The sequence below is a fragment of the Epinephelus fuscoguttatus genome, linkage group LG15 (assembly GCF_011397635.1).
Source record: "Epinephelus fuscoguttatus linkage group LG15, E.fuscoguttatus.final_Chr_v1".
Taxonomy (NCBI): domain Eukaryota; kingdom Metazoa; phylum Chordata; class Actinopteri; order Perciformes; family Serranidae; genus Epinephelus; species Epinephelus fuscoguttatus.
Genome location: NC_064766.1, coordinates 37,423,636 through 37,448,887, shown reverse-complemented (window position 1 = coordinate 37,448,887; position 25,252 = coordinate 37,423,636). Strand labels below are relative to the sequence as shown.

At 42.8% G+C, this 25,252-nt stretch overlaps 1 protein-coding gene across 3 annotated transcripts in view; it reads right to left on the bottom strand.

Annotated features, from left to right (window-relative positions):
• Positions 1-1,303: 1,303 nt before the first annotated feature.
• agap3 (ArfGAP with GTPase domain, ankyrin repeat and PH domain 3) overlaps positions 1,304-25,252 on the bottom strand; it is a 163,847-nt gene continuing 139,898 nt past the window's right edge. For all 3 annotated transcript variants that reach the window (XM_049598919.1, XM_049598920.1, XM_049598918.1), the window contains exons 14-18: positions 24,830-24,984; positions 24,274-24,364; positions 21,596-21,818; positions 7,780-8,035; positions 1,304-5,424 (exon numbers count right to left, since the gene is read on the bottom strand). In XM_049598919.1, coding sequence (XP_049454876.1) covers positions 5,194-5,424; positions 7,780-8,035; positions 21,596-21,818; positions 24,274-24,364; positions 24,830-24,984 — 956 coding nt within the window. In that variant the 3' untranslated portion in view covers positions 1,304-5,193. The remainder of the gene's footprint in view (positions 5,425-7,779; positions 8,036-21,595; positions 21,819-24,273; positions 24,365-24,829; positions 24,985-25,252) is intronic.

The following is a 25,252-nucleotide window of genomic DNA, read 5'->3' as shown; positions in this document are numbered from 1 at the left end:
TATTTGCTAATATCAACTTAAAAGGTGATGATATGTCAATGATGTGTTTACAGGTGGTTTCCACTGCTCCAAAGTGGCCAAAAAAAAAACAATAATGAAGGTTTAAATTTTTCTGTACATTAAAATATCCTTGTCCACTTGGCGTTTCGCAGCACTATATTTGTGTTTTTTTTGGGCACTGTGTCCATGATTTTTGTAGCTTCCTCTTGGATGCTTGCTGCTAATGGTCTCCCACCTGGCTGCTACCTTTTATAAAGTCCCAACTTTACCTGCATGCGTGACCAGGAACGTCCTGACCACAGCAAAATAAGAAAAAATGAGAAAATACGGGCAGAGGCTACGTTCTCTGCAGATAAATACACTGCCACACACATCTAGGGCATCATAAGTGATGAATAAGAGGGATCACTTTTGTATGAGTCTATGCATTGTTTCCTGTTTGTTTGTTTTTTTTTAATCTCATATAGTATATCTTTAAAAAGTCAGCTAATCTGCTGCAATAGACCTGTCCGTCTGTGGGTGTGGGCTGATTGACAGACTAACCAAACAACCGGTCCACCATCATCAGATTGTGATTCAAATATTGCTAATTGGTGCAGAGATATGCAACATAACTGTTTTCCTGTGTGAGCCTCCACTTTACTAGTGAGAAGAGAGATAACCCAAACTGTCATGTGCTCATGTCGGACCCCATTAGCGCTGATAAGAAATCTGACTGATACATTTTTGGAGGGCCTTTAAGTGTGACCTGAAGCATTGTGGCTCCATGTCAAGCCAGCACGGAGGGAGGAAGTGGAAATCCTAAAGGCAAACCAGGTGATGAAACTCAAACAAAGCCGGCCAGCAGAGAGAGGAAGGGGATGAAGATATGCTGAGACAAGATTAGCAGGAAATAAGAAGTGGATTAGTAAGGGCTTGACTCCTCTGAACACTTAGACCTTTCACTTTTCCCCACGGTGTTGTGCTGCCTGACACTAAGCCCGGCTCTTTATCTTAATCCTCTTCCACCAAACTGTTGGGGGTCCCACAGGCAGGAAGTGGAGAGAGGTTGCTTTACTTACCTCAACACCAGCTTGGTTGAATTGTCTCGGACACATTACCAGGACTGTTCCAGTGATGCTGAGTGTCTCCAGGAAGTTTGATGAAGCAACATGCAAAAGGGAAGAACATGAAATGGCAGTATTTGTTGAAGTGATAGTGGGACTTTAATCTGAAAGACACGTCTCACCCCGTCAGCAGGTCATGAACAGAAGCAGCAGGAGTGTGATGGACGATGGATGAACACATACACGAGACAAATGCGTCAATTTCCCTAAATGCAGGGAAGGCTACTTCGTTTTATTTGAGTGTTTATTAATAGGTCAACAGTCAGCCAAGCATCCAAGCATACAACAAGTTACTCTTTAGCTTTTGCTTTGTTTCACGTTCTGAACGTAAGAGGAATTACAATAGGAAAATTAACTTGAACAAAAAACAAAACAAAACAAAAAAAGATATTTACAAACTGCATTATAAATATGTCAAATGTACATCATTATACACAAGTACCAAAGATGGTCGGTTAATGTCGAGACCAAACAGAAGTACCTTAAAAATATGCCTAAGGTGGAACAAAAAACAACATATCAAAATATGGTTCATGGGCCAAAGGGGACCGTTGACCTAAAACCAGTTTAGTTTGTTTCTCTAGGAGGAGCTTGTCTTCAGATAAAAGCATTAAGCTAATATGTACACTTGTTCATATGTTGTGTCTGGGGAAACAGGCAGGTTTCTAGTGTTTTTTTTTTATCATCTACAGTATGTAAATAAGGGTTCATCAGGGTAATCACTATAAACATTAAACTCCCCACAGTAATCCCCTTGGACACTGAAATGTACTCACGGAAACAAGTTGGTCAAGTAAAAATCAGAAATAAGGCCAGTACCACTGTACAGTACGAGTAAATTTGAAGGTAGCTGCTTGAATTTGTGGTCGGTTTTGGGATGTCTTACAGAACTAGTTTGACATTTTGGGCAATGTGCTTATTCGCTGGAGTCTGGAGCTAGAGCCAAGAGACGCTTAGCTTTGCTTAGCTAGCTAGCATAAAGACTGGAAGCAGGGGGACACAGTTAGCTCGGCTCCCTCCGGTGTTTGAAAGTCTGCCTATGTGGTGTAACGTCATGCTAAGCCTTTGGACACCAAGTCCGTATTTTTCATACAAAATTGTTGCATGTTTAAAAAGAGATATGACTTCATGTTGTGTCAATCACATTTAAGGCTCCCTATACGTATGACAATGGACATGTCGGTTGCAAACGTCACTGTCCTCCATGCCCTTCCATGCATCCATTATGAAAGCATTGATGCAGCCAATAAATGGCACAAGAGGGCGGAGTCAAAAGTTTTGCACGACAACAAATAAGGCGATGGTGGAGGAGGTTGTAATATTGTACCTTTGTATGGAGGTAGGGCTGTAGATGGAGGTGGTCTGTGCGGCCATTATATATCCTGACACGTGGACAGAGCATTCTTTTCACTAAATATTATATTACCAATTTGTTCCGCTTCACTATTATTTAAATTTCTTGGTCGTCTCCTATGGTCGTACCTCTCTTGAACTACACTACATTGCGTCCACAATCTGTGGTGGTACTGCTCCGTTTCGTGCACGTCTTCAAGCTTTCAGAAAACATGCACAAATATGGACGAAAGGCTCCGTCCATCTCCGTCTTCGTATCTAACGCTGAGCATAAATGAGCCCTTACACACCGACTCCAAGACTTTTGTCCATCATTCAAGTTTTCAGGACAGGTTTCGATTTTCTGCATTATTTTTTTGCATCTGTCAAAGGCCTTTAGAAAGTTGCAAGAGTAAGAAGCAGCGAAGAAATGTGGCGTAACCTGCGGACACTACGTATCCATAACGAGAGTGCCTAACAGGTCAGAGGCGGCCATGGGGCCAGCAAGAAAAAGACGGCGAAATATTTGGAAGCAATTTTCTTCTTGAAATCTTCCATGACAAAGAGAAAATAACGTGGCCTGTTCAGAAATGCACAACGGCGATGATGACGCTTACAGCAGAGTGCAACTTAATAGCCACACTGCAACACTTTATAACTCAGGTAGCGGCGGTGCCAAATGCAAGAAGCAGGCAGAGACTGGCGAAGAGGTAACTCCAGCGGAGAGAAGCAAGGGAGCAAATGCGTCTTTGCCCCATATTGCAAATTTTGACAATGAATAGAAAAATAAAGGTGCAAGGGTTGTGTGTGGAACACGCATGAAAAATCCAATGTGCAAATCCGGTGTTTGCTAAGCTAGGCTAATCACCCTCTGTCTCCAGCTCCGTACAGAGCACACAGACATGAGAGCGGCATTAATTCTCTGATCAAGACAGCGAATAAGCATATTTCCAAAAATGTCAAACTACTCCTCATATCACTATGGTCATTTACAAACATCCTCTTTGGACCACATATTCACTCACCATGGGCTCTGCAAACAGGACTACTGTAAAGCAACAACAGAATCCTGAAGATAAGATCGTACAAAAAGTTAATAACTTGCTCTGTAAACATACACATCCTGCCTCTGTAAACCCATAAAATCAAGACGGTTTAAAACCTTAAAAATGGCAGTTGAATAAAAGGGAAAGTACACGGTAGACATTGTGCCAACTCCACCTGAATTCATCTCTTACCTTTACTATAAATGAATTGGCTTATCATGTCAGTGGAATACTGTACATTTGTATTAATGCAAAGAGAGCCAAACTAATTATACGTCCCTCTACGAATCTCCTTGCTCACTTTATACCTAGATGTCTCGCTTCAGTCACTTCAACGCATTATGTGTTAACTCCCTGCTTTTAGGCTGACACTTAAGGAAAAGGATTTTTTTTTAATTTAACTCTAAAAGTCAAAGTTCAAACTGTTCTTATAAGGAATAAGGTGAAGGAACAAGAACTACTTTTTACAGCGATCTGTACATCAGAACACAGTTATGTTCCCAAATCTTCACTGTCTCCAGTGTCCTCTCTCCCATGTTTATGAACAGAAATGCCCAGTCGCTCTTTGCTGCACATGGTCACGGACGAAGACATAAGCACACGTGTTGTACAGTTAATGTACGGACGCACACACACAGTACCACATATGTATTTCACAGCAACAAATGGAGGAAATGCTCTCGAGAGTACCAATTACTACAGCCTTTGGCCACAGGAGGCGAATGGATGCTCCGGTATCTATGTCAAACAATTATCAACATGATCTAGTCAGTCGGAGAATTACTCCAACAAAGACGCCATTAATGGTACGATTTCACTGTTTCAATCAAACCTTTGAATTTGAATGAATTCTGATTGAAGAGGCACGCTTACAAAGCCATGCGGCTCGATGGTCATAAAACATCATGCCCCTTAATTCCTTTGTAGTCGCGGACACTTTTACTGGAGGATCACGATAAGGGTGGCGGAGGAAATGACTCACTTTCACCCAATAGGAATTCTGCAATCAACTCCTTTATGATGATCCGAACCCATTTTCCTGTGAATTAAGTATCTAAATCATTTGGACTCTTCAACTATAATTGCTTTGCCTTTGTATATGAATAGTATGTCAAGAGTTTGATAGCTGTGTTGAAGACATGCATCATTACTAAAAGCTGTAACAGCCATCGAGATCATGGAAGATTTAGTTTCTTTTCCCACATCAGTGTTTTCTTGTCACTTGTAAAACTATTCCTCACAGTTTTATGATATTATGCTTAGGCTTGGAAATTTGAAGGAAGTTTCTCATTTCAAGCTCATTATAAAATCAGTTCACGTCGCAGAAGGGGAAGACATAAAAGGAAATGTTCAAGCATTAAGGAAATGCTTTTCGTAGGGAAGGTATGAATGCCAAAGTAAGTCATTTGTTTGGTTGGTGCTTAAAAAACAAAAAGCTTAAAGCTGATCGTGATCATTTCAGACCAAGACTGAATGAATTCAACAAATAAAAAATAATAATATAAAACAAACAATGTACAATGTCCGAACCCCAAACGCCCACATCTTTCGGCATAGTGAAGTATAAACAATGAGTCCATGGCTCCAGATATCTCTCCATTGGTACTGATTCTGGGTTACACAGTGTGAAACAGAGGTGGAAGTACTGGGAAGAGACAGGAGCGGGTATGGGGTTGTTGGTGTGTTTGTCTGCGGCTGCTCTCCGGCTTCTACATGATGCTGATGCTGCGGTTCAGCTCACACTGGGCGTTGTTGTTGTTGATGTTGGGATTGGGGTTGCGGCGGCTCATGTTGGGCGTGGGCACGGACGTCAGGCTGCTTGTGTCGTTGGGGCAACCGTGCTGAACTAAGATATCAGCGCACTCCTGGCTGCCGGCCCGCCGGGCGTAGGACAGCGGGGTCTGACCACGAGCGTCCCGACTCTTCACGTCCACACCGTACTGTGGGAGAAAATGACAGGTATGAAAGGCAGGTCAGATATATGATTTTACATATTTTGGGAAATTTCCAAGGATTACCAGTATGACAATAGGATTTTAAAAATAATATATGCAATGCAACCACTTTGTAGATGAACTCTATAATACTTCTACTCGCCGATTTCTTCCTCCATTTTTCCCTTCACTTTCTACAACCAGAAGCAGTTTTAAAGCTGTAAGTTTAATCGCAGTAAGGATTTGTTTACCATAAATGACAATGCTCACTGTCGTCTTGGATAAGGCAACACAATGACACAATGTCAAGCTCAGCTCACATCCCATTTGTCATTGATTCTGACTCTGTTCTGTTCCTGGGGGGTCTTTGCTGCTGCTCTTCCTGCCTTAGGATTTCCATGTAGGCGCATGGAAGGGCAGGGAGGTTTGCTTTCACTAGCCCCTTTTACACTGCCAGATTTTCCGCGAATGTTGGGCCATTTTGCCAGCAAGCTGCGAGCGTTTAGACACACAGAGCCGGATTGCCGAGTTGATCAGTGGTGCCCAGTTTTCGGCCTCATAATGTAGTCATATTGGCGGAACCCTTTTAGTTTAAAAAGACCAAGGCGACCTTCCGCCATGAGAGGAGCTGTTGAAGACTTGTGGGAGGAGTTGACGATGACGCCACACGTGTGACCCATTGGCGGTGGACTAACAGGAAACAGCTGATAGCAGGAATTAGCGAGCAGCTAGTAGCAAGAGGGAAACACAAACCTGACAGACACTGTAAAGATGAGCAACTGGGGAGACAAGGAATTGCGCATCCTCCTTGTCCTCGCAAACGAAGAGGCCATTAACCATCAGATGACGGGGATGGTGAAGGACGGGCCGACTTATGAGAGAATCGCCGAAGGACTGACCAGCCGCGGCTTCCCTCCCACGTCACTGTTTACGTCACATGTTAAGCTACACGTTTTGTTACTTGCTCACGCCCCCCATCGCCCCAAAAAAGGCACATTCTGTATAAACAAAAGTAGGTAGGTGACATTTTGCTGCACTCCCCGATTTTGTTTTGCCAATGCTGAAAGAAGACTGATTGGGCTTTCCTGCAAATTTGCACAATTCCTATCTAAAAAGGGCTTCTGCCTCAGGCTTTCTTTGTTTGCATGTGGAAGGGCAGAGAAGTGTGCTCTCTCCACCTTACACTTTCCACGTAGGCCCATGGAAGAGGCTTTCTGCGTAGGCCCGAGGTAAGGCCATGCTGGCAAATACAAAACTGCAAATAGAAATAACGTTTTCTTTGTCTAAAGTGTTCCTGACTGAAATTAGGGTATTTTTCATTCAATATCTGCAAAACCTGAACATTTGAGCAGTGAGTGTTATGCATACTTTAACAGCTTTAACTCTTCAACATTTTCTTGCAGCATCATTGAAGTATTATGACATGTTGTATATTTTGTATCTCAATGTCCTTGACATAATATATAGAAATATTCTCTATATCAGTGGTTCCCAACTGGTGGGTCAGGGTCCAAAAGTGGGTCGCGGGTCCATTCTAAATGGACAGAAGTGACTTGCAAACATGTCAAGTTTATTTTGAAGTGCAGTAAATTTCCGGCACAGAGGATACTAAGAGATAAAAAATGTTCAGCTTCACGTAAAACGCTGCAGCTGCTTGTCACTGTTGAACCACCCAGTCAGTTTTTTTCATCCGAAACTGTCGCACGTCTAAAAATAAATACGAATTCATGTTGTGACAATCATGTTTGCACACTGAGTCCAAAACTCTCGTCCGTCATAAAAACTTCTTGACGTACACCAGGAATCAGTGAAGACGATGTGGCGGCGGGACACAGCAACGCCAAGACAGAGAAACGGGGAGCACAGAATCATTTCATGACTAAGATAGCTCACTTTCAACAGGTTAAATAGTAATGTTCAGGTGGATGATGATGGAGAGGAGGATGTGGCTCGCACACAGGGAAGACTCCGCCCCTTCATGGAGCTGTGGTGGCATATTATTAGAGAGTCTGTAATCTTACACTTAGTTTCACTGAGACAGTTTCTTTAGTTAGAGTTTGGTTAGTTGTGTCAAGTTTACGGGGAATTTCTGCTCTGTTAAAATAAAACTTGCAGAAAATATAATTGAACAACTCTGAAAAATAAAAATTCAAATTATGACATTTTATGACACTTGCCTGGGAGGGGACTTGTAATGAGAAACTGGAATATCTGACAGTGTTAAAGAAGTTTTCTGGCTGTTTACAAGTCCTTCTTTTCACACCTATTCTCCTAAATCACCAACCCAAACACTTAATGCCTACAATAATTATGTTTATCCACCTCTGACTGTCCCACTTTAAGCTGGAGGAGCAAACTCACCCAGATGAGCAGCTGTGTGATGACCACGTTGGCCATTGCGCAGGAGAGGTGCAGAGCGGTGCGTCCGTCTCCGTCCCCGTAGGTCTCGTTAACCTCCTCCTTGGTGCCGTGGGCCAGCAGCAGCACCACCAATCTCAGGTCATCCTCCACCACCGCCCGAAGCAGCTGCTGCCCCAGGGGCACGTCCGACTGGGGCAGTCCCACCAGGAACATCTTCTGCTCGTACTTGGCTCGGATCCAGCGCTCCTTCTCCTCCCTGGAGAGAGGGAAATGACAGCGACGCTACAGGTCAGGCAGGGCGAAAGGTAAACACACAAGTATGAGCAATTTAGCACCAAAGTTTAAGAACTTTTAACACATATCTCATAATTCAGAGTGATTTTAGGGCACAACCAGGAGAAACAGGTAGAATGTGGACACACGAGGGAAGTATTACAGTAATTGACCTGAGAGACTCACTAAAGTGAGGTTTTTAAATTATCAGAGCACAGGAAAGCCACTAGTCTCCACTATCACAGTGGGAAATAATGCAGCAAGATTGGCTGCAGAGATGAGAGAATGCCAAAGGCTGTGACGCTTTGGGCAATATTCCACTTTCTAGTGATTAAGGTCGACAGCAAGACGGTGAGAGCCTGGCCAGCTTTCTAAAGGTTACACATCTTGAACAGCATGTCTGCTGCTGACAATACAGGAAGGAGGGGGACGTATTTTTTATCAGCGCTGTCGGCTGTCAGTCTGAACTGGTGGATCCCCTCCACAAAAGAGGCAGTGTGTCTCCGAGCCCCGGTCTCCCTTGGGGTGGCTGGGCCCTGAGTCAGATCGATGGGGCTGAATGGCAGCCAGAGAGGGACGGTGGGATGTGGGGCTCCTTCACTCCAGCCTGCAGCAGAGAATAGAGGCTGAGGGGAGGCTCCATCCTCTATCGCCAGGCAGAATTCTATCTATTGCTGTCCATCTTGACCCCCCCCTCCATTTCATTCTCTGCCCACATACAAACTGTCCAAATAAGAAAGAAAAAAAAATCAATATCAATATATGAATGACTGAGCATGCCCAGTGTGGCACTAACCCCGTGACCCTGTCAGCCGGTGTGATAAGGGGAGCAGAAAGAGGCTGTTGTTTGGGTTTGTGGGTGAGTGACAGAAAGGAGAAGGTTTGTACGGATAAGTTAAAGCGTCGACGCCGGCTGGAGTGACAAGGCTCTCGTGGGACTCTCCATCAATGGGCTGAGGCGTAGCAGCAAGTTCAAGCTGACAATCATTTCAACTCTATTTCATCATAATCACAGTGACAACAAATGGAACAACTTAATTACCAAAATCAGCCTTTTAGACGAGCAACAGAACATCACATCTACACGTGAAACTAATACATATATATCAAAGGGTTGAATCAACCAATACAACACATTTGGATTTAAGCCATTCACCCTTGAGTTTTTTGGTTCCAACTCCATGTTATGTAGATGAATGTAATTTTGTCTGTGGTGCTAACACGTTTGTTAAACGACATTTTAAGAATAAAGCTGACATCATTCTAAATTGTATTTGCTGTCAACGAATCCCATGAAAAAAAACTCTCTTAATACTTTCCGTCTTCCCTACTGTGTCTGTGACTCTTTGCCCCAAGCTCATGTGTTAAATCCTCAAAAACAGTCGACAAATATATGGTTGAATTTTTCTAAAGGCACAGTCATTTCCTAAAACAGCAGCGTACTGTAGAATTTACCAAATTTTATTCAAACAGGAGTAAATAGCACATATGTTAGGGACTATTTTCAACTGCAGATCAATACACATTTGGTGATTTAGTGGGGGATCCGTGAAATCAACTACAGTGCCTGCGTTTATCATAATGAAGGAACACGTAACACTGATATGTTTGTAATAGTAATTGGTTTTTAAGTTTTGGCCACCAAGACAATATCATTTTGTGAAATCAACTCGTTAGTTCTGGTCTTCATCGGATTTGTCGACAATAAGAAAAATACAGCATATGTCGGCCTTATCCTTTAAAAAAATCAAGAGCAGGTTCTTTTTCTTAAAACAACGTCCTACTTACTTTTGATAACACGCAGACCTTGTTGGTTATACTTTCTAATGAAAATACAGTCCCTTCTAGGAGAGGGGGTGCAAACTGAGTTGTAGATGCATCTCGATTCTCTCTTGAAATATTGTCTCGAATGCAGAAAAGTCAAAAATCATACATTTAAAATCCAGTTCTCAGCATTTTAATTGCCTGTAACGATTTTGTAAAACTGGGCTGTCCATTTCTTACGGCTGAGGAATCAACAATAAGGATTGTCCGAATGCCAGGCCAGAACATCTAGCAACTCACTTGCCCCAATCAGGTAAGTAAAAAAAAAGAACCCCACATTGTTTTTCCAGAGTTAATGAGGGAGTGAGCCATCTTGCTTCCCTCTGTTCCCCTTTTTAAACATACACATGTGCAGTATCGATTGGACACTTGTGAGAAGATGGTGGCGGGACTTGAGCTGAAGCGCAAGCGTGCATTTCAATTATCCTGGAAACAGGAGCTGTTTTGGGCAGCATTAGAAGATGTGAGCAAAACTCCCATGTAAAGCGCAGTTGAACACAAGTTTGATAACAAGGCAAGGTGAGTAAACATAACTAACTTCAGTCTTTGTTGTTATTCAATAGCCACAAATAAATGAAATAATTTGTATAGGGGCTAATGAAAACTGATTTTGGGCAAGTTGATTTCTGACCAATCTGCTCAACCAAGCAAGTAAAAAAATAAATAAAGAAAGAAAATAAAAATGCTAAATCCTTGATAGTGAGATGTAATGGATGTAAAACCTTCCTTAGGGACTGAGCCAACTGGAGAGTGAAACGTAACGTATGTTATCATGTGTGCCATGTTTACAATTTAAGCTAGGCTACGTCTTGAATTTTGATGAGGATGGCTGAGAATGGGCAACCATAGATGGATACAATATGTCCGACATGCCTTGGTTTAAAATCTAGCATGTGAAAGCATTCTGGCTTCTATGAAGCTGAAGGGAAAAGGGACTTGGACAAGAGCCACACTGTACGCAAGTTAAATATGTTTATTTAAATTATGGATCATTAAATATACGCCATGTTCTGAAAGTAGCAAGTCACCATTGTTTTTATGATCACACTGAAGCTTTGAGGTACCTAGAGATTAGTTTCTTCTGAGGTGGGATTGGGGTGATGCAGTGATATCTTAAAACCTGCTTGAATAAAATCATAAATGATCTTCAACTGCGAAAGATAAAAAAAAAAAAAAGCTCATCTGTCATCCCTGTGAGCTGACCCTGAGTAAATCCCCAAATAGCTCACTTCCAATGACAGCAGCAGTTTTAACAATAGTAACCAGTTCAACATTAGTCACTCTCCTCTATTACAACCTTAGCAGCTAAGTGTCGAGGCTGCCAACTTACCACAGACAGCAACCATTTTCAGACTCATATGTCAGCTGCCAGGCTCACTTCACAGAGCAGTCCGTCTTGCACAGAGGAGCCTGGCACCGGCCCTAACTGCAGGAGTTAAGGATGTGATGGAAGAGGTGCGGCTCTTTATCAGCACAGATTGATTAACTGCAAAACGCCACCAGAAGCTCATAAAGCAACTTAACCCACATCTCAAAAATAGCCTGAGAGCTGTTGCATCTATAAGCATATGGGTGCGTTTTTGTTATGACCTCGGGGAAAATGTGGAGGAGAAAGTCCTCGGTCAACAACAAGAAAATCTTTTCTTAAGGGCGAGGGTATTATGTGAGCAACAATACAGCCCTAATGGCAGGCAATTGCAGTGGCTCAGAGTTTTATGGTGTAAGACCTTCATCAATCCCTACTCAGTCATTATGTGTGGACAAGCCTGTTAGCAAATCAATTGGCCTCAGAACCAGCGGACTGCTCAGAACAGGAAGGGGCTGTCCTGCCCTCCCCTCTTATTTCCGGTGCACTCTTTGAAAACAACTCCCTTTTTTTTAAGGCCAAAGAGGATAAAGTATGTCTGAAAACTCTTTCAGCAACTGTAATCCTCAGGGCAAAAAAAAAAAAAATCTACAACCTTTAACAAAAAATCTGAGCATGGTTAAATACAATCACTTAGAGCTGTTGTCTAAAGTTTGTCTCGAAAGCCAGAGCATGAATGAGATGCTGAATCTGTGTAGCCCAGTGAATTGATATGAGCTAAATGAGGCAGAAAGTTAGCACCAAGATGTGAAACAAAAAGGCTGAGGAGAGCCATTAAGAAGACGTCAACATCTCAGAAAGGAGCCCTGAGGACACTTTGTTAGCCTCCGCTTCAGAATCAGCCCCGGAGACCTGCGGGAAAAGGCCTCACTCACTGCTGATGCTGAGCTCTGAATTCAACCGCAGCTCTTTTTTTGTTTTGTTTTACATCGTCTACTTTTACAAAAAAATAAAAGCAAAAGCAGCCGGGCAGTGGTTTTTTAAAAAATCCCTAAACTGCTGCCACTTGAAAGACAGAGTGTGAAAGGAAGTGAAATGGTAATCCCGCCTCTGTCTTTTGTTTGGAATAGAAAAACAATCCAAACAGAGGTAGGGTTTAGACAGTCAGGGGGAAAACTGAGACCCTTGAAAAGGACACTTCCTCACCACAGGAGGAAGAAAAATAAAATCAGCAGATTTAGCATGTCAAAGCACCAGGACAGAGTAGGAGGGGAGCTGGAGAGGGGAAGGAGAGTGAATTTTCACAGCATGGGGGGATATTTAGGAAATTGAACCGATGGTTACTCTTACACACACACACACACGCAGGCACCAACAGTCACCAATTTCTCCACCCTGGCTTGAGCACATACTTGTTCTAAATTTCTCTGTTGCTTAGGGGACAGAGGGGAGCTTAAAGTTCCCAATAAAAATGCCTGTGTCTCTTTCAACTACAAACAAGTGCTGTTTGCTTCACCGCAAACTTCCTCCATCATTCAGAGTCATCTCACAGCTGATTATCAGTGTTTAACTTTCTATCGTTATGTAGAAAGAAATCTTGGGCAAACATCAAAATACTCGCCGAGTCTAAAGTGGAAATGGGCTCCTGTCCAGAGCTGGTGTCCCCTTTCATTTGCCTACGCAGAAGCCCACCTAGATAAAGGCAGCCTTAACAGTAGAGAAAGGCCTCTTTTATAATTCTATTAGAGCTCTGTCCTTTCAGCTCTCCGTTGAGCAATGGATCCTGACCCTGACTTAATTAAGTGGCAAATGGCGGAATGATTCTCCTAAACCCAGCCCACGGAGTCAAGAACACATGACTGAATTCAAATAAAGAGGGACAAACAAGGATAATTAGTCAAGCCTGAAAGACAAAGGCGAATGGGAATTTATAAGAAGGGAAGGGAAACTGAGACGGCGGGGGTGGAGCCAGTGCTGGAGTAGCCACAGAATGACCAATCTGACTGCCTGCAATAAAGGTGCATTGGCCCATAGGAAGAGGAGGATGTCCGTCCCACCACTCGCCCATCTTTCAAACACACACTGAGTCCTCCTAAACAATCAAAGCTTCCAGAGCTCCTCCTACTCTTCCCCGAGGAACCAAATTCACTGCGGACACATCAAATAGACGCAGTGAAGGGGAGAAATGGTGGTGTTGGAGGGTTGGAGGGTTGGAGGGGGGGGTCTTGGGGTTTGACCAGCCTGAACAGACCTCACAGTGGGGGTGGGCAACTTGTATGGGACCGATTCCCATGCAGCCAGCAGCTTCACTTCCACAAACCGAGGGGAGGGAAGAGACAGAGAGTGAGGAAGAGGGACAGCAGCAGAAAGACAGAGAGGGGGCTCGGAGGGAAACGACAGAGATGAAAAAAAAAAAAAAAGCGCACACAACAGGGACAGAAAGCTGGGCCCCAAAGCATCAAAGGTTGCTAAGGGCCAGAAATGAAGGAGCAGCACAGTAAACGCCGCAGCAAAAGTGCTAAATAAGGCCCCCTATGGTCCAGCGGGTACAGTGTAGACACGGTGCGCTCCGCTCCGAGAAGAACAGCTGCAAAAGAATTAAGACAAATATTTTCACAAGTGGAATAGCTGCTACCTTTTCTTGCTTCCAGAGTGCGGTCTGAACAGATGACCAGAATTCAAAAGGTTGTTGTGTGGAGCTCTATAGAGAGGCCAACAGGAGAGCATCTGGGTGCCGTAGGCAGGCAGAGGGATGAGTTGAATATATTGTGACATTAATGAGGTTGTCAGACTCCTCATGATGGAGTGGCTGTGTTTTTGTGCCAGCAAGACTAACACCCTTAAATGCTCATGCTGTTAACCCCTGCTGAACCCTCGCCTCACATACAAAGCAGAGGGGACGATAACACATGCCCTGCTTATGTATGCAGCCTGCTGCACGTACGTACACATTTCAAATTCTCGGTCACATAAAGGGACGGCGTCAGATCTTTTCCCTTTTATTAAGCTAACAATATTAAAGCTAAATTGCACGGTTATGTAGACTTTGCCATTAGGTCTTCCTCTACATCTACCTGGCCCTGAAACCCGGTGGCATGTGGGCAATTAGTGACTGTGGTACCACCTCTCCCACACAGGGCTAATTACTGACCTGTGGGTTTCATTTAGAGAGAGAGAAAGAGAGAGAGAGGGAGGACATGGGAAGACCCAGCCATTCATTTGTCTTAATTAATTACTCTTCCTCCACCAGGGCTCCTGGCAAGGCCGGCTATTCTAAAAGCTCTTTTGAGAGTCGGCGTTCCAGCACTCCTAACCTGTGAGTAGCCCCCAAGCTTTGCTCCCTGTTTTGGGGAATCACTTGGAGGACAGAGGCCACTGTGGACAAATCCTTGAACAGGAATCCAAATGGCCACAGCAGCGACGATGAAATGCTGCAAACAGCTTGGGAGGACGAGCAAAGATGCCACTGCCGGAGCAGAAGGGGTTAAAAGAGGCAGCGGGGCCAGGTTTGGAGAGGTTAGCGGTGTGATTCATTTTTATTACCACGCAGCCCCTGCAGGCGGCAGGAGTGGCAAATTATTTCTGAAACAAAGTGGAGGGCTCTCATCAGAGCTATTACCTGCCTGTGGCCGAGGGCGGCGCGGAGCCTACAGAGGGTGACAGTGAGAGGCCCGCGTCAGTGAGGGATAGCCGTCCACATCCGTCCACGCTCCAGGACATCTCCCCCAAATGAGAAGTGGTGTCTGTGTGTGTGTGTGTGTGTGTGTGTGTTTCGCTGTGAGTGTGTGTGCGCGCGCCGGTAGACGATAAGGGTAAAGTTGGATGTTGGACCTCCCCCCACAGCATCCGTCAAAATAGTCTGTGGTGCTTTCTATCACGAACACGCCAAGCAATTAGAGGTGGCGTGCAAAACACAACGACTCCCAGGTGCTAATTAAAAGAACAACTCCCCTCCAATATGCTGACTGCAGAGATCAGCCACAACGTCGCACTCACACAAATTCATCATTGAGGATTTAACTGTAGCATAGCCAGGTACCGCCTTTTAATTAGGCATCCTTTATAAATGGGTTATTAATTGTAACTAATGGCTTTATTAATGGTTAATACATCATTAATTCTTCATGGATCAGTTATCAGCCATGAATAAGAGCACATTTTTGGCTGCCACGTTGTGAAAAATCACTTTGGCTGTTTGAGACATCTCACTTCCTTCTTTCTTAACACCTTACGACTGCAGAGTCGGGGCCAGATCAGACAGAGAACATTTCAGCAGCCTGAGGCAGCTTTCATAATGGTTTTCAGTGAGAGTGAAGCTTTTTACTCGCTGCATTTGCATCGCTGAGCGCCCCGAATGCTTCGAGTTTAAAAAGCTTCAGTGACATGATTAGCGTTTTTCACCACTGTCCAATCACATGAATTGAGAGGCGGGGCCTCCGTGGTGGCCATGACGAGAAGTAGTAGCGTGCATGGTTTGTGCAAAGCTCACGCTAGTCAGGGGTGTGGACTCGAGTCACAATTCAGTCATAAATTTGATGAATTTTGACTCGACTTGACAAAATTAAGAAAAGACTTGCAAATCCACTTGGACTTAAAAAAATAAATAAATTGATACCTTTTCCCAAGCCTTATTTACTATTTTGCAACATTTACATTTACCTTGTACAAGACAGGACAGAAGGTACTGGTTAGCAGGGCAATATCAGGACCACAAAATATCTCCATACTGCTCATCCGTAGTGATCCAAGAGTCCTGAAGCCCCGACATAAAAAGTTGTTTGGAAAAATGTCATTTGAACTCTGATATTTTGTGGTTTCAATTATGTGTTTTTGGACGTTTGAATCTGGGGCGCCGTCAGCCTCCATTAGGTGGAGTTGTGTTGCTACCTCCTCTCCCCTTGGATCTCTGCAAGTGATGTGAGGACTCTAAAACTTCACCTGAGCCTCCCTCGGCATATGGGTGAGTAGATAATGGCTGAATTTTCATTTTTGGGTGCACTATCCCTTTAAGACTTTGCACGCAAGTCCCAAGTCTTCTAACACCATTTTAACAACGAGTAATAATATATTAGATTTACAAAAATCATGAATGATTTTTAGAATTTGTATTGATTTGTTACATTTGGTAAAAGAAGTGCAGCTCAACATAATGATAATAAAAATAATGCTTACTTTCATCGTTGCCCTATTAGGCAAGCTGCAAGACATATCTGAACAAAATGTTGCCTCAGCTACTTTCTATAATAACGCCAGATGATTGACAGCAGATGGTCACTGTCCTCGAGTCATCCTAAAATAAGCTTTGAACCAGACATCAGCCAGACGAAGCTCCTGAACCAGCTGATGATTTCTCATCTTTCAGAGGGTCTCATTTACCTGCACAGATCTCTGTTTCCCTGTGACCAACATACTATTTGGGAACAGCCTCTCACCCTCAATCACAGCCACAGCAAGTGCCCTCCGCCTGTCTATTTTTCACGCAGATTTTAAGGTTCATGTGTGAGTTTCGTTCACAGCAAAACTGGTTAAAGCTGCAAAATGTGCTCTGTGATCGGGGTCTTAATGATTAAAAGCCTTTCTTAATGATTTATCAAACTGCAGGTTTGATGGCTTATTAGAAACTGATAAACACATGAGCATTTATTTAAGGATCAGCAATATTTTTAAATAGAAGCGATTGACACCATTAAAGGGATTTTTTACAACCTACCAATCCAAAATGTGCACTAGTAACTTCATAAAGGATGCCTTATTAGACATTGGTGTCACACGCTCTTCTAAAAGGCCTAAGAACAGGTGGCATATACACATGTACACATGCTTAGATATAAGCATGCTTCCCATTATGAGGCCTGCAATCAGTCTGATGTTGCTGTGCGGATCTCCGTACGACAAATCTATATATTGTGTTCTCTCGATCCAGAATATCATAAGCTAAACCAATCTTGTGGATGAATGCTTTTAAGTTAAATCTCAAAAATGCAAGGGGGTAAAACTAGTCTTGCAGGAGACATTCAATCAGACACTGAGTTGATATTCAGGTAGTTACTGAATCGTTTAGATTAGGTGTCACTAATGTTTAGTGGGACTCGGGAGCCATGCACTGCCTGCCTGGGTGCCATCACAAAGCTGCTACATGTCACCGATGTGACACAATTAAAATCCTCTCATATGTGCTCTGCTCAAGTAAAGAGGAGCACACGCAGGACGAGAGAGTGAGGTCAGGATTTATGGTGTTAAAACAAAGACTGAAAAAAATACATCCCATTAAGTTGGCTGTAATTCATCATTCATGATAAAGCAAAATAATTTGATACCAACGTTTCACCCACAAGGGTACATTGTTCTATCAGCAACAAAATCATCAGCATCTCAATAACCAGTGGCCATATATGATATTTACAATTGCTGTGTTTTGTCTGAAGATTAGTTATGCTGCAAATGAGATTTATTGTTTGACAGTGAAAACTAATGGAGATGCTGCTGCGGGATAAGATCGGATTTTTTAGACAATGAAGAACCTTCCCGCCCGAGGCGACGTGGGACTGACAGTGGTAGAGGGAGGAATCAACATCAATAATCTTTCATCAAGTCCACAGTGGAGCACTTTAGCACAGATACCACTCAATAAATAACTGTAGGCCATCATTCAGTTCTGAACTGGCCGGAGAGCGCAGGATGGATTCAAGAGGAAAAGGCCTGAGACTACCGGCAGAATGAAAAAAACAATGAAAAACTGTTTATTAGTAAACTGAAACAGCATTTTTGTGAACTTTTCTTTTTATATACTCCCAGTACGTGCACATGAGAAGGTCTGTCACTGTACGGTTTGTGTGACCAGTGGTGATTTTGTACTGAAGTGCATCCTGAAACTGCTTCATTGACAAAAATACAGTGAAGTGTACTGTAAGGTACTCATTCTACTGCCTGAACTTTGTTGTTCATATGCATACGTACGCAAAGTATTGCACAATAATTCATATACAACAAATGTAATTGGATGTGATTACACGACCTACTATATGCACTGCGGGCTGTTTTCCCTCATATAATGGGAGCAAAGGAGGAAGTCAGGTGATGTAGTATAAAGAGCAAAAAAGTCTGCGTCTGTAGCAGGTTGAGCTGGATGGATGGGTCAAACAAACACAGAACTTTCACACAGGAGATCGCCGTTTGTGTCCCATATGAACCCAAAAGTCAGCGTTGAGTTATTTGAGGTCACGTGCATAAAAAACGTCACACAGCAACACGTCGTCACAGCATGTTAAGTATGTAATGTGGCAACGCCCAATTATGATTCTCTTCTTCTTGCATGACATGAGCCATGCGTGACTATAGCACCTTTTACACTGCCAGATTTTCCGCGAATGTTGGGCCGTTTTGCCGGCAAGCTGCGAGCGTTTATACACACAGAGCCAGATTGGCGAGTTGATCCAAGGTGCCCAATTTTCTGCCTCGTAGGGTAGACATACTGGCGGAACCCTTTTAGTTTAAACAGACCGAGGCGGCCTTTCGCAACGGGAGGAGCTGTTGAAGACTTGTGGGAGGAGCTGTTGATGACGTCGCACGTGTGAGCCACTGGCGGTGGATAAACAGGAAGCAGCTGATAGCAGGAATTAGCGAGCAGCTAGTAGCAAGAGGGAAACACAAACCTGACAGACACTGTAAAGATGAGCAACTGGGGAGACAAGGAATTGCGCGCCCTCCTTGTCCTCGCAAACGAAGAGGCCATTAACCGTCAGATGACGGGGACGGTGAAGGATGGGCCGACTTATGAGAGAATCGCCGAAGGACTGACCAGCCGCGGCTTCCCTCCCACGTCACTGTTTACGTCACATGCTGAGCTACACGTTTTGTTACTTGCTCACGCCCCCCATTGCCCCGAAAAAGGCACATTCTGTATAAACAAAAGTAGGTAGGCGGCATTTTGCTGCACTCCCCGATTTTGTTTTTATACTGCCAATGCTGAAAGAAGACTGATTGAGCTTTCCTGCAAATTTGCACAATTCCTGTTTAAAAAGGGCTTAAGACATCACAGATTTGGGAAAAAGTTAACCTCGTCCCTCAAGTTTCTGGTTGTGGGTGATATGAGTACAAGTCCACAAACACAAACGACGGGATACAAATACGTGTCATTATTTGAGTCAGGTCACTATTTTTCTTTGACCATATACATGCAGCACACACCAGCCATTTTATTTTCTTACTTAAATTGTTCAATTGATTCTTTACTCTTCACAAAAACTCAACTCTAGTAGTTTATCCCTGCCATCAAATAGATATGCTGGGTAAGTGGTAGAGGCACCTCCGAGCTGTATACGACATTTAAGGCATTTACTATAGCAGCAAACTATTATTTTCTATGTAAAGATATAGAGGTGTAATGGTGTCCTGAGCAGAGAATGAAGTCTGTATTAGCTCTGAAAAACTTTTATCAATCAAATTATATATCATTTCACAGCTGTAATTAGGCCTCGTACTTTTTTTTCTTTTGATTTTTTAAAGTGACAATTTACACTATAAAATGCTATGATGTAGGGAGTCCCGTTTGCTCACCCGGTAGAGTGTTGGCCCTATGTACTTAAGTTTGAGCCCTTGCAGTGGCTCAGGTTATGGACTAAATACCCATCTCAAGTTACCAGAGCCCAAAGTGATGTCTTTCTTTTAATTGCATTTTAAGTTCAGTTTAAACATAATACAATAAATAAAAGAAAAGCATCAAATCCCCACATTTCAGAAGCTATACCCCACATTCACTTTGAATTTTTGTTAGACAAATGACTTTAATTATTATCTCATTATCTATTTTTTGTTCTTGCCCCCACTTAAATCCACTGATTCTACTTAGTTTGTGGTTGGTTTATCAGTAATATGTACATGCATGTTATTTCACACGTTGTAGATGTTGTACAGTTTATATGTTTCCACTACGCTGGACAGAAAAGTTCTTATTGATTTATTGATCCATTATTTATTAATCCACTAAATGTTTCAGCACTAACTGAAACTGACAAAATAACAACATAAAAGCACCCACAACTGCACAATCTACTAAATGAAAATTTAAAAAGAGTCATTTGCTCTCTTGTGTGGCCAGTAGCCAAAATTTCAACAGATGTAAGTGGAATTTAGCATTTCCTTTTGAGGTATCCTGCCAACAAATAAAAATGACAGGCCATGCGTATAATGTGTGTGATACTGTCTGTGTCTGCTGATGTATCAAATATGTGTTGGATTAATTATATCTCAACTAATTAGCCGTCAATGCAACTTGGTAAAGCCTTAAAATTGTATTTATATTATAATTCTTCAGCAATAACAGCAGAAGCAGCAGTAAAAAAAGAAAGCAGCTCTGTTTCTCTGTATGTCACTTTTCGTAACAAAGTTACAAAGCTGTGATGTTAAAACAGTCTAATGCCACCAGGGAGACCCTGCAGACAGTCTTTGCTGTGACAGACAGAGTGATGACCCGGCCCTGTGTGATGGATATGTGACACGGCAGCTCGGGGCCCGAGGGCCTGGCTCTTGGGGTGGGGTTTAGCCATAATGGTGTGCTTAATTACCTGCACAGCCACACAGCAGGTCATTAGTCAGACTGGGACGCTAGGTCTCACCTGTCACCAAGAGATAAACAATCCTCCTACCAGATCTGGGTACCTCAGAGGAAAGGGAGCAGATAGTCATTGGGTTAAGTTAAGGCAGGGCAGTGCGCGGTAAGTGGCAAAGTATAATTTAAGAGATACATATTAAAAAGATGGAAAGCTACTTATTTCGATCCAGAAGTAAAAAAGGAAAACTTTGGTTAAGTTCTGAAAAATTCCACACTTTTGCTTCCTATTAAACTCTCAGTGATATCGAGCGGGAACAAAGAGGCCCGGGCCGGTTTCACATGTGAGGTTAGATTAAAAGAGCGTTTCCTGATTAGCGCTTACATGTCAAGTGACAGATGTGATGGATTTGGGGCTAGTCAGGGCATTTATCAGGTATGTGCAAAAATGTCACACACGTCTCTCCTTCCATGAATTATGGTTTTCAATTGAAGTTAGCGAAGGGACAGATGTGCAGGGCAACAGATACACAGGTGAAAATGTTAGATATTATATCCTGAAATAAAGACACAGATGGATATAAATGGCATCAAAGTACTGACTAAAATAAAACAGAGGCGTTGTGATCAATGTGTACGGGACGGACTGATGCTCAAACATAAAATACTGTGTTCTTGGCTCAGCACACTGACATTTATGGACCCCTGGTGCTTCTTATGGAGCATTTTGCGGTGTGAACTGCCTGTGCTGAAATGTGGGTGGCTAATAAACGGCAGGTAATGGAGAGAAGACGGTGCTGCCTTCTCACTCTATAATCTCTGCACGCTTCATTAAGCAGCACCTTTATTTGTAGAAGGATGCTAACCTGCTGCTGTCGTTCCCTGGCTTGGTGTAGCCCTCCAAAGCGCCCTCCCACACACTGTTGGCCATCGTGTTACCGATGGCTGTCATCACCATGCTGAGCTCCACCGGCCAGTCGTCCAGGTCGAGGGAGCGGACGCGAGACAAGTGGGTGCCCAAGTTTCTGTGGATCCCGGAGCACTCGATGCACATCAAGGCGCCGAGGTTCAGACTGGCCCAGTCTGGGTCTGCAGGGTAGACGATAAGAAATAAGAAATGAGAAATGAGATGAAGAGAAGTAACAAGGAAAGCTTTATAAATAGTCTGAATGGGAGATTGTTTTATACTTTCTTCATCCTGGTAACCTCTCTTGGAAAAAAGGTTTGAAAGGATAAATCTGCATTTTAACCTTCCAACAAAGAACCTCTTTATCCCAGTTTTACTTTAATGATTTTAGCTTTAAACCTGGATCTTTGTAGCTTCAACATCTGCACTGATAACAACAGTTTGTCTTACATTATTCAGATTTCATGATTCTGCGGGCAAGAATAGAACAGTATGCATCATATCTGAATCTTAAAGCAAACAAGGAAATTCCTGTAAAGGTCGTTAGATATCGACTCCAGCACCTCTAGCTGGAGATAAACTGGTGTAAATGGCTGATAATGTTTCAACACACTGTTTACTCTGAGGCGATTAAGAAAAACTATAATACACTATAATCACAATCAGCACATATGTGCAGGGTTTTAACCTACTAAATAACGGGGTTAGACTCCTTTCCCATTGCCAGAAGACAAGTATGCCTTTTCTTTCCGTGTCACGTTCAACGCCACAAATACGCCAGAAACAGGGTTAGTAAACAGTAGAAAGCAGCAGTGAAAGTGTTATGGTGGTTACTTCTTCTTTAAATGTTACTTTCTTTACAACTCGGTGCTGACTAATCTGGAATGAAGCTTGAGTGCTGTTTGAGCAGACGGATGGAATTTGTGGCTTAGATGACAAAGAGAAAGTTACCAGTGTCGTCAAGCCTTTTTTGGGTGTCATAGCATTGCACCAGAAAAGGGCTGAAAATTTGCGTGTCCAGCCAGGTGTTATGTTTCCATCCCTCTGAGCCAATCCGAGCTAGATCCCACGACAACTGCAGAGTCATTTGTCCCGGGAATGAATGAAGACTGTAACCTTTGCCACTCAAGACAAAAGGCAGATGTTAAGTGTTTTTTTTTACCCAGTGGGAAAGCGCCTATAGAGATTATATACAGTAAAACCAAGTTTTATATCGGTACTATGGTTGTGGTTTTCCGGATGATGCAATGTTCATACACAGGTTTCACTCATTAGTTACTGCTTGTTACAGCCACAGCAAATATTTTGTTCCTCCTATTATCCTGTGGGATGCACAGACTGAGCTGGCAAAATAAAAACACAATTGAAGCCAGAATGACAGAATAAAAACATCAAACAGACCCCACTGTAGTGATACCATTTTTGAAAACAACAAAAAACACTACAGTACTGCAGATACTATAAAGCTCCTTTCACACTGGACAAAAACCCCAGTAACACCCACTTATATCTGTTTTTTTTTTGTTTTGTTTTTAATGTCAAAGGTTACAATCAGCATTTACTCTTAGGACAAATGACTCTGCAACAGTCACAGGTATTCATCAGCTCCTGCTACGATCTGCAGTGATGGAAACATGACACTTGTGTGAATGTGCTAATTTTCACCCCTTTTTCAGAGTGACTATATTAACTTCTGTGACTTTTTGTCATTCCAGCCATAAATACCATCTAAGCAGAGCTCGAACATCTTTTCAAATCAGTCAACACTTAGTTTGTAACAGTAAGAGACATAAAAAAGAAGTAACCACTGTAACATTTTCGCCGGCCTCCATGCTGCTTTCTGTTTACTAACCCTGTTTTCCGGCATGTTCGCGATGGTGTACATGCCATACCAGTTGTGTGGCAATGAAAGGAGTCTACCGCTTGTTTTAGCCGCTTTCCTCGCGTTAAAAACCTCCACATATACCTGCTTGTTTTGGTGGACAAAGTACTGTTACAGTGGGTTGTGTCATCACATGGTAACAAAAACTGAACACTTGAATTTAGAGTGATTGTAACAATCTAATAAGATAATGTAAAATATGTTCATGTAAATATAAAAACATTATCTCAAAAGTTTAATAACTTTTTTTCAAAAAAAAAAAAAAAAAAAGGATCTCTATGTCACTTCTTCAAGTTGATATATTGGTGGCAATTTAAAAACATTTTCTTCTGATAAGAAATTAGTGGGAAGTAAAATTGGGATATGTTTGGGGGCATGTTTCCCATGAATGATAGGTGTTACAGCATATCAGACACCACCATAGTGGCTGCTGTTTGCTCAACTTAATCTCTACATAATTGCACAAATTTGGATTTTCTATTTGTAATAACTACTAACAATGGCAGCGAGCTAATGAGTGGTAAACCCAAATCCAAACTTTTAATGAAATTTTGCAAATAAATGTACTTGTTTAGGTTCAGAGGCATCAAAGAGTAACGTCTCATCACCAATAGCTTGCAATAACTTTATAAAACCACTAAAAATCGAATGTTTTCATATCTGATCAAATATGGAAACACAGACACTCTTTGTTTCTTTCTCTCCAAGGCCTTCATAATTAAAATATCAGCAGTTGTGGTAAGAATTATACTCACTGGGTGCATCACAGTCCACACAGAAGCTGTTCCCCCTCACATTTCTTATGGACTGAATGGCCATTGCATCACTTTGGCTGCCTAACCGAGACTGTAAGAGACGAGGGAGAGAATAAGTCAGCAGAAACTAATCATGGCAGGACTAAGAGAAGGCAAACAATTATAGCTGGACCTCAAATCATAGACAACCAGTGAGCAGAGGGAGGGAGGAGGTTTTTCAAAGTCTTAGGAAAAGACTGAGGCAGAGAGAAAATATGAATATGAAAATGAGGCCCGTGTCTCCCCAGTATGCTGACACAAGCCGTGTTCTATCTCTGATGTCTGTCAGTTCTAATAAGAGATCCCCCACACTGCGGTGCACCTGTCTGACAACCTCCCACATGTGACAGCTTGAAGTGGGTGAGGAGGGGCGGGGGAGGGTGAGGGCGCAATAAAGGTTGGAAAGAAGGGGAAAAGAGGAATTTAAATGAAGCAGCAGAATCGTAGGATGATGACGATGCTGTGATTAGATGATTTTCTCTGCTCGGTCCTTCTGATATTTCTTATCCTACTGTACCTTGTTCTTTATGCTCTCACAGGACTGCAGGCTGGCAAAGATCTGGCTCTCAATTGCTTGGACCCACAGTTCCCTCTCCTCATATGTGGACGCTTCGAAGTTCCATGTTTGACCCGTCAACGACACAATGATGAACTCAAAGGAATCCTCTTGCTCTGGAAAACACAAATAAACGACGAATTAGTGCTTAAGAAACACGCGTGTCCGTTGTGCGATCTGACTCTGCAAGTCAGCGCCATAGCTCAGTGATTGAGGCACGAATGCACGATGAAATGGGCTTCTGTTAAACTCAGCAACAGTCAAACGATTTCTCCTTTGCTCCTGTGCACTGCTGTGTTATTTGACAATGCTTCAAAATCTCAAACTCATAAAGGCAAGGAGACAATTTAATTCCTTTCTGGTGGAGACAAATAACTTTAAAGA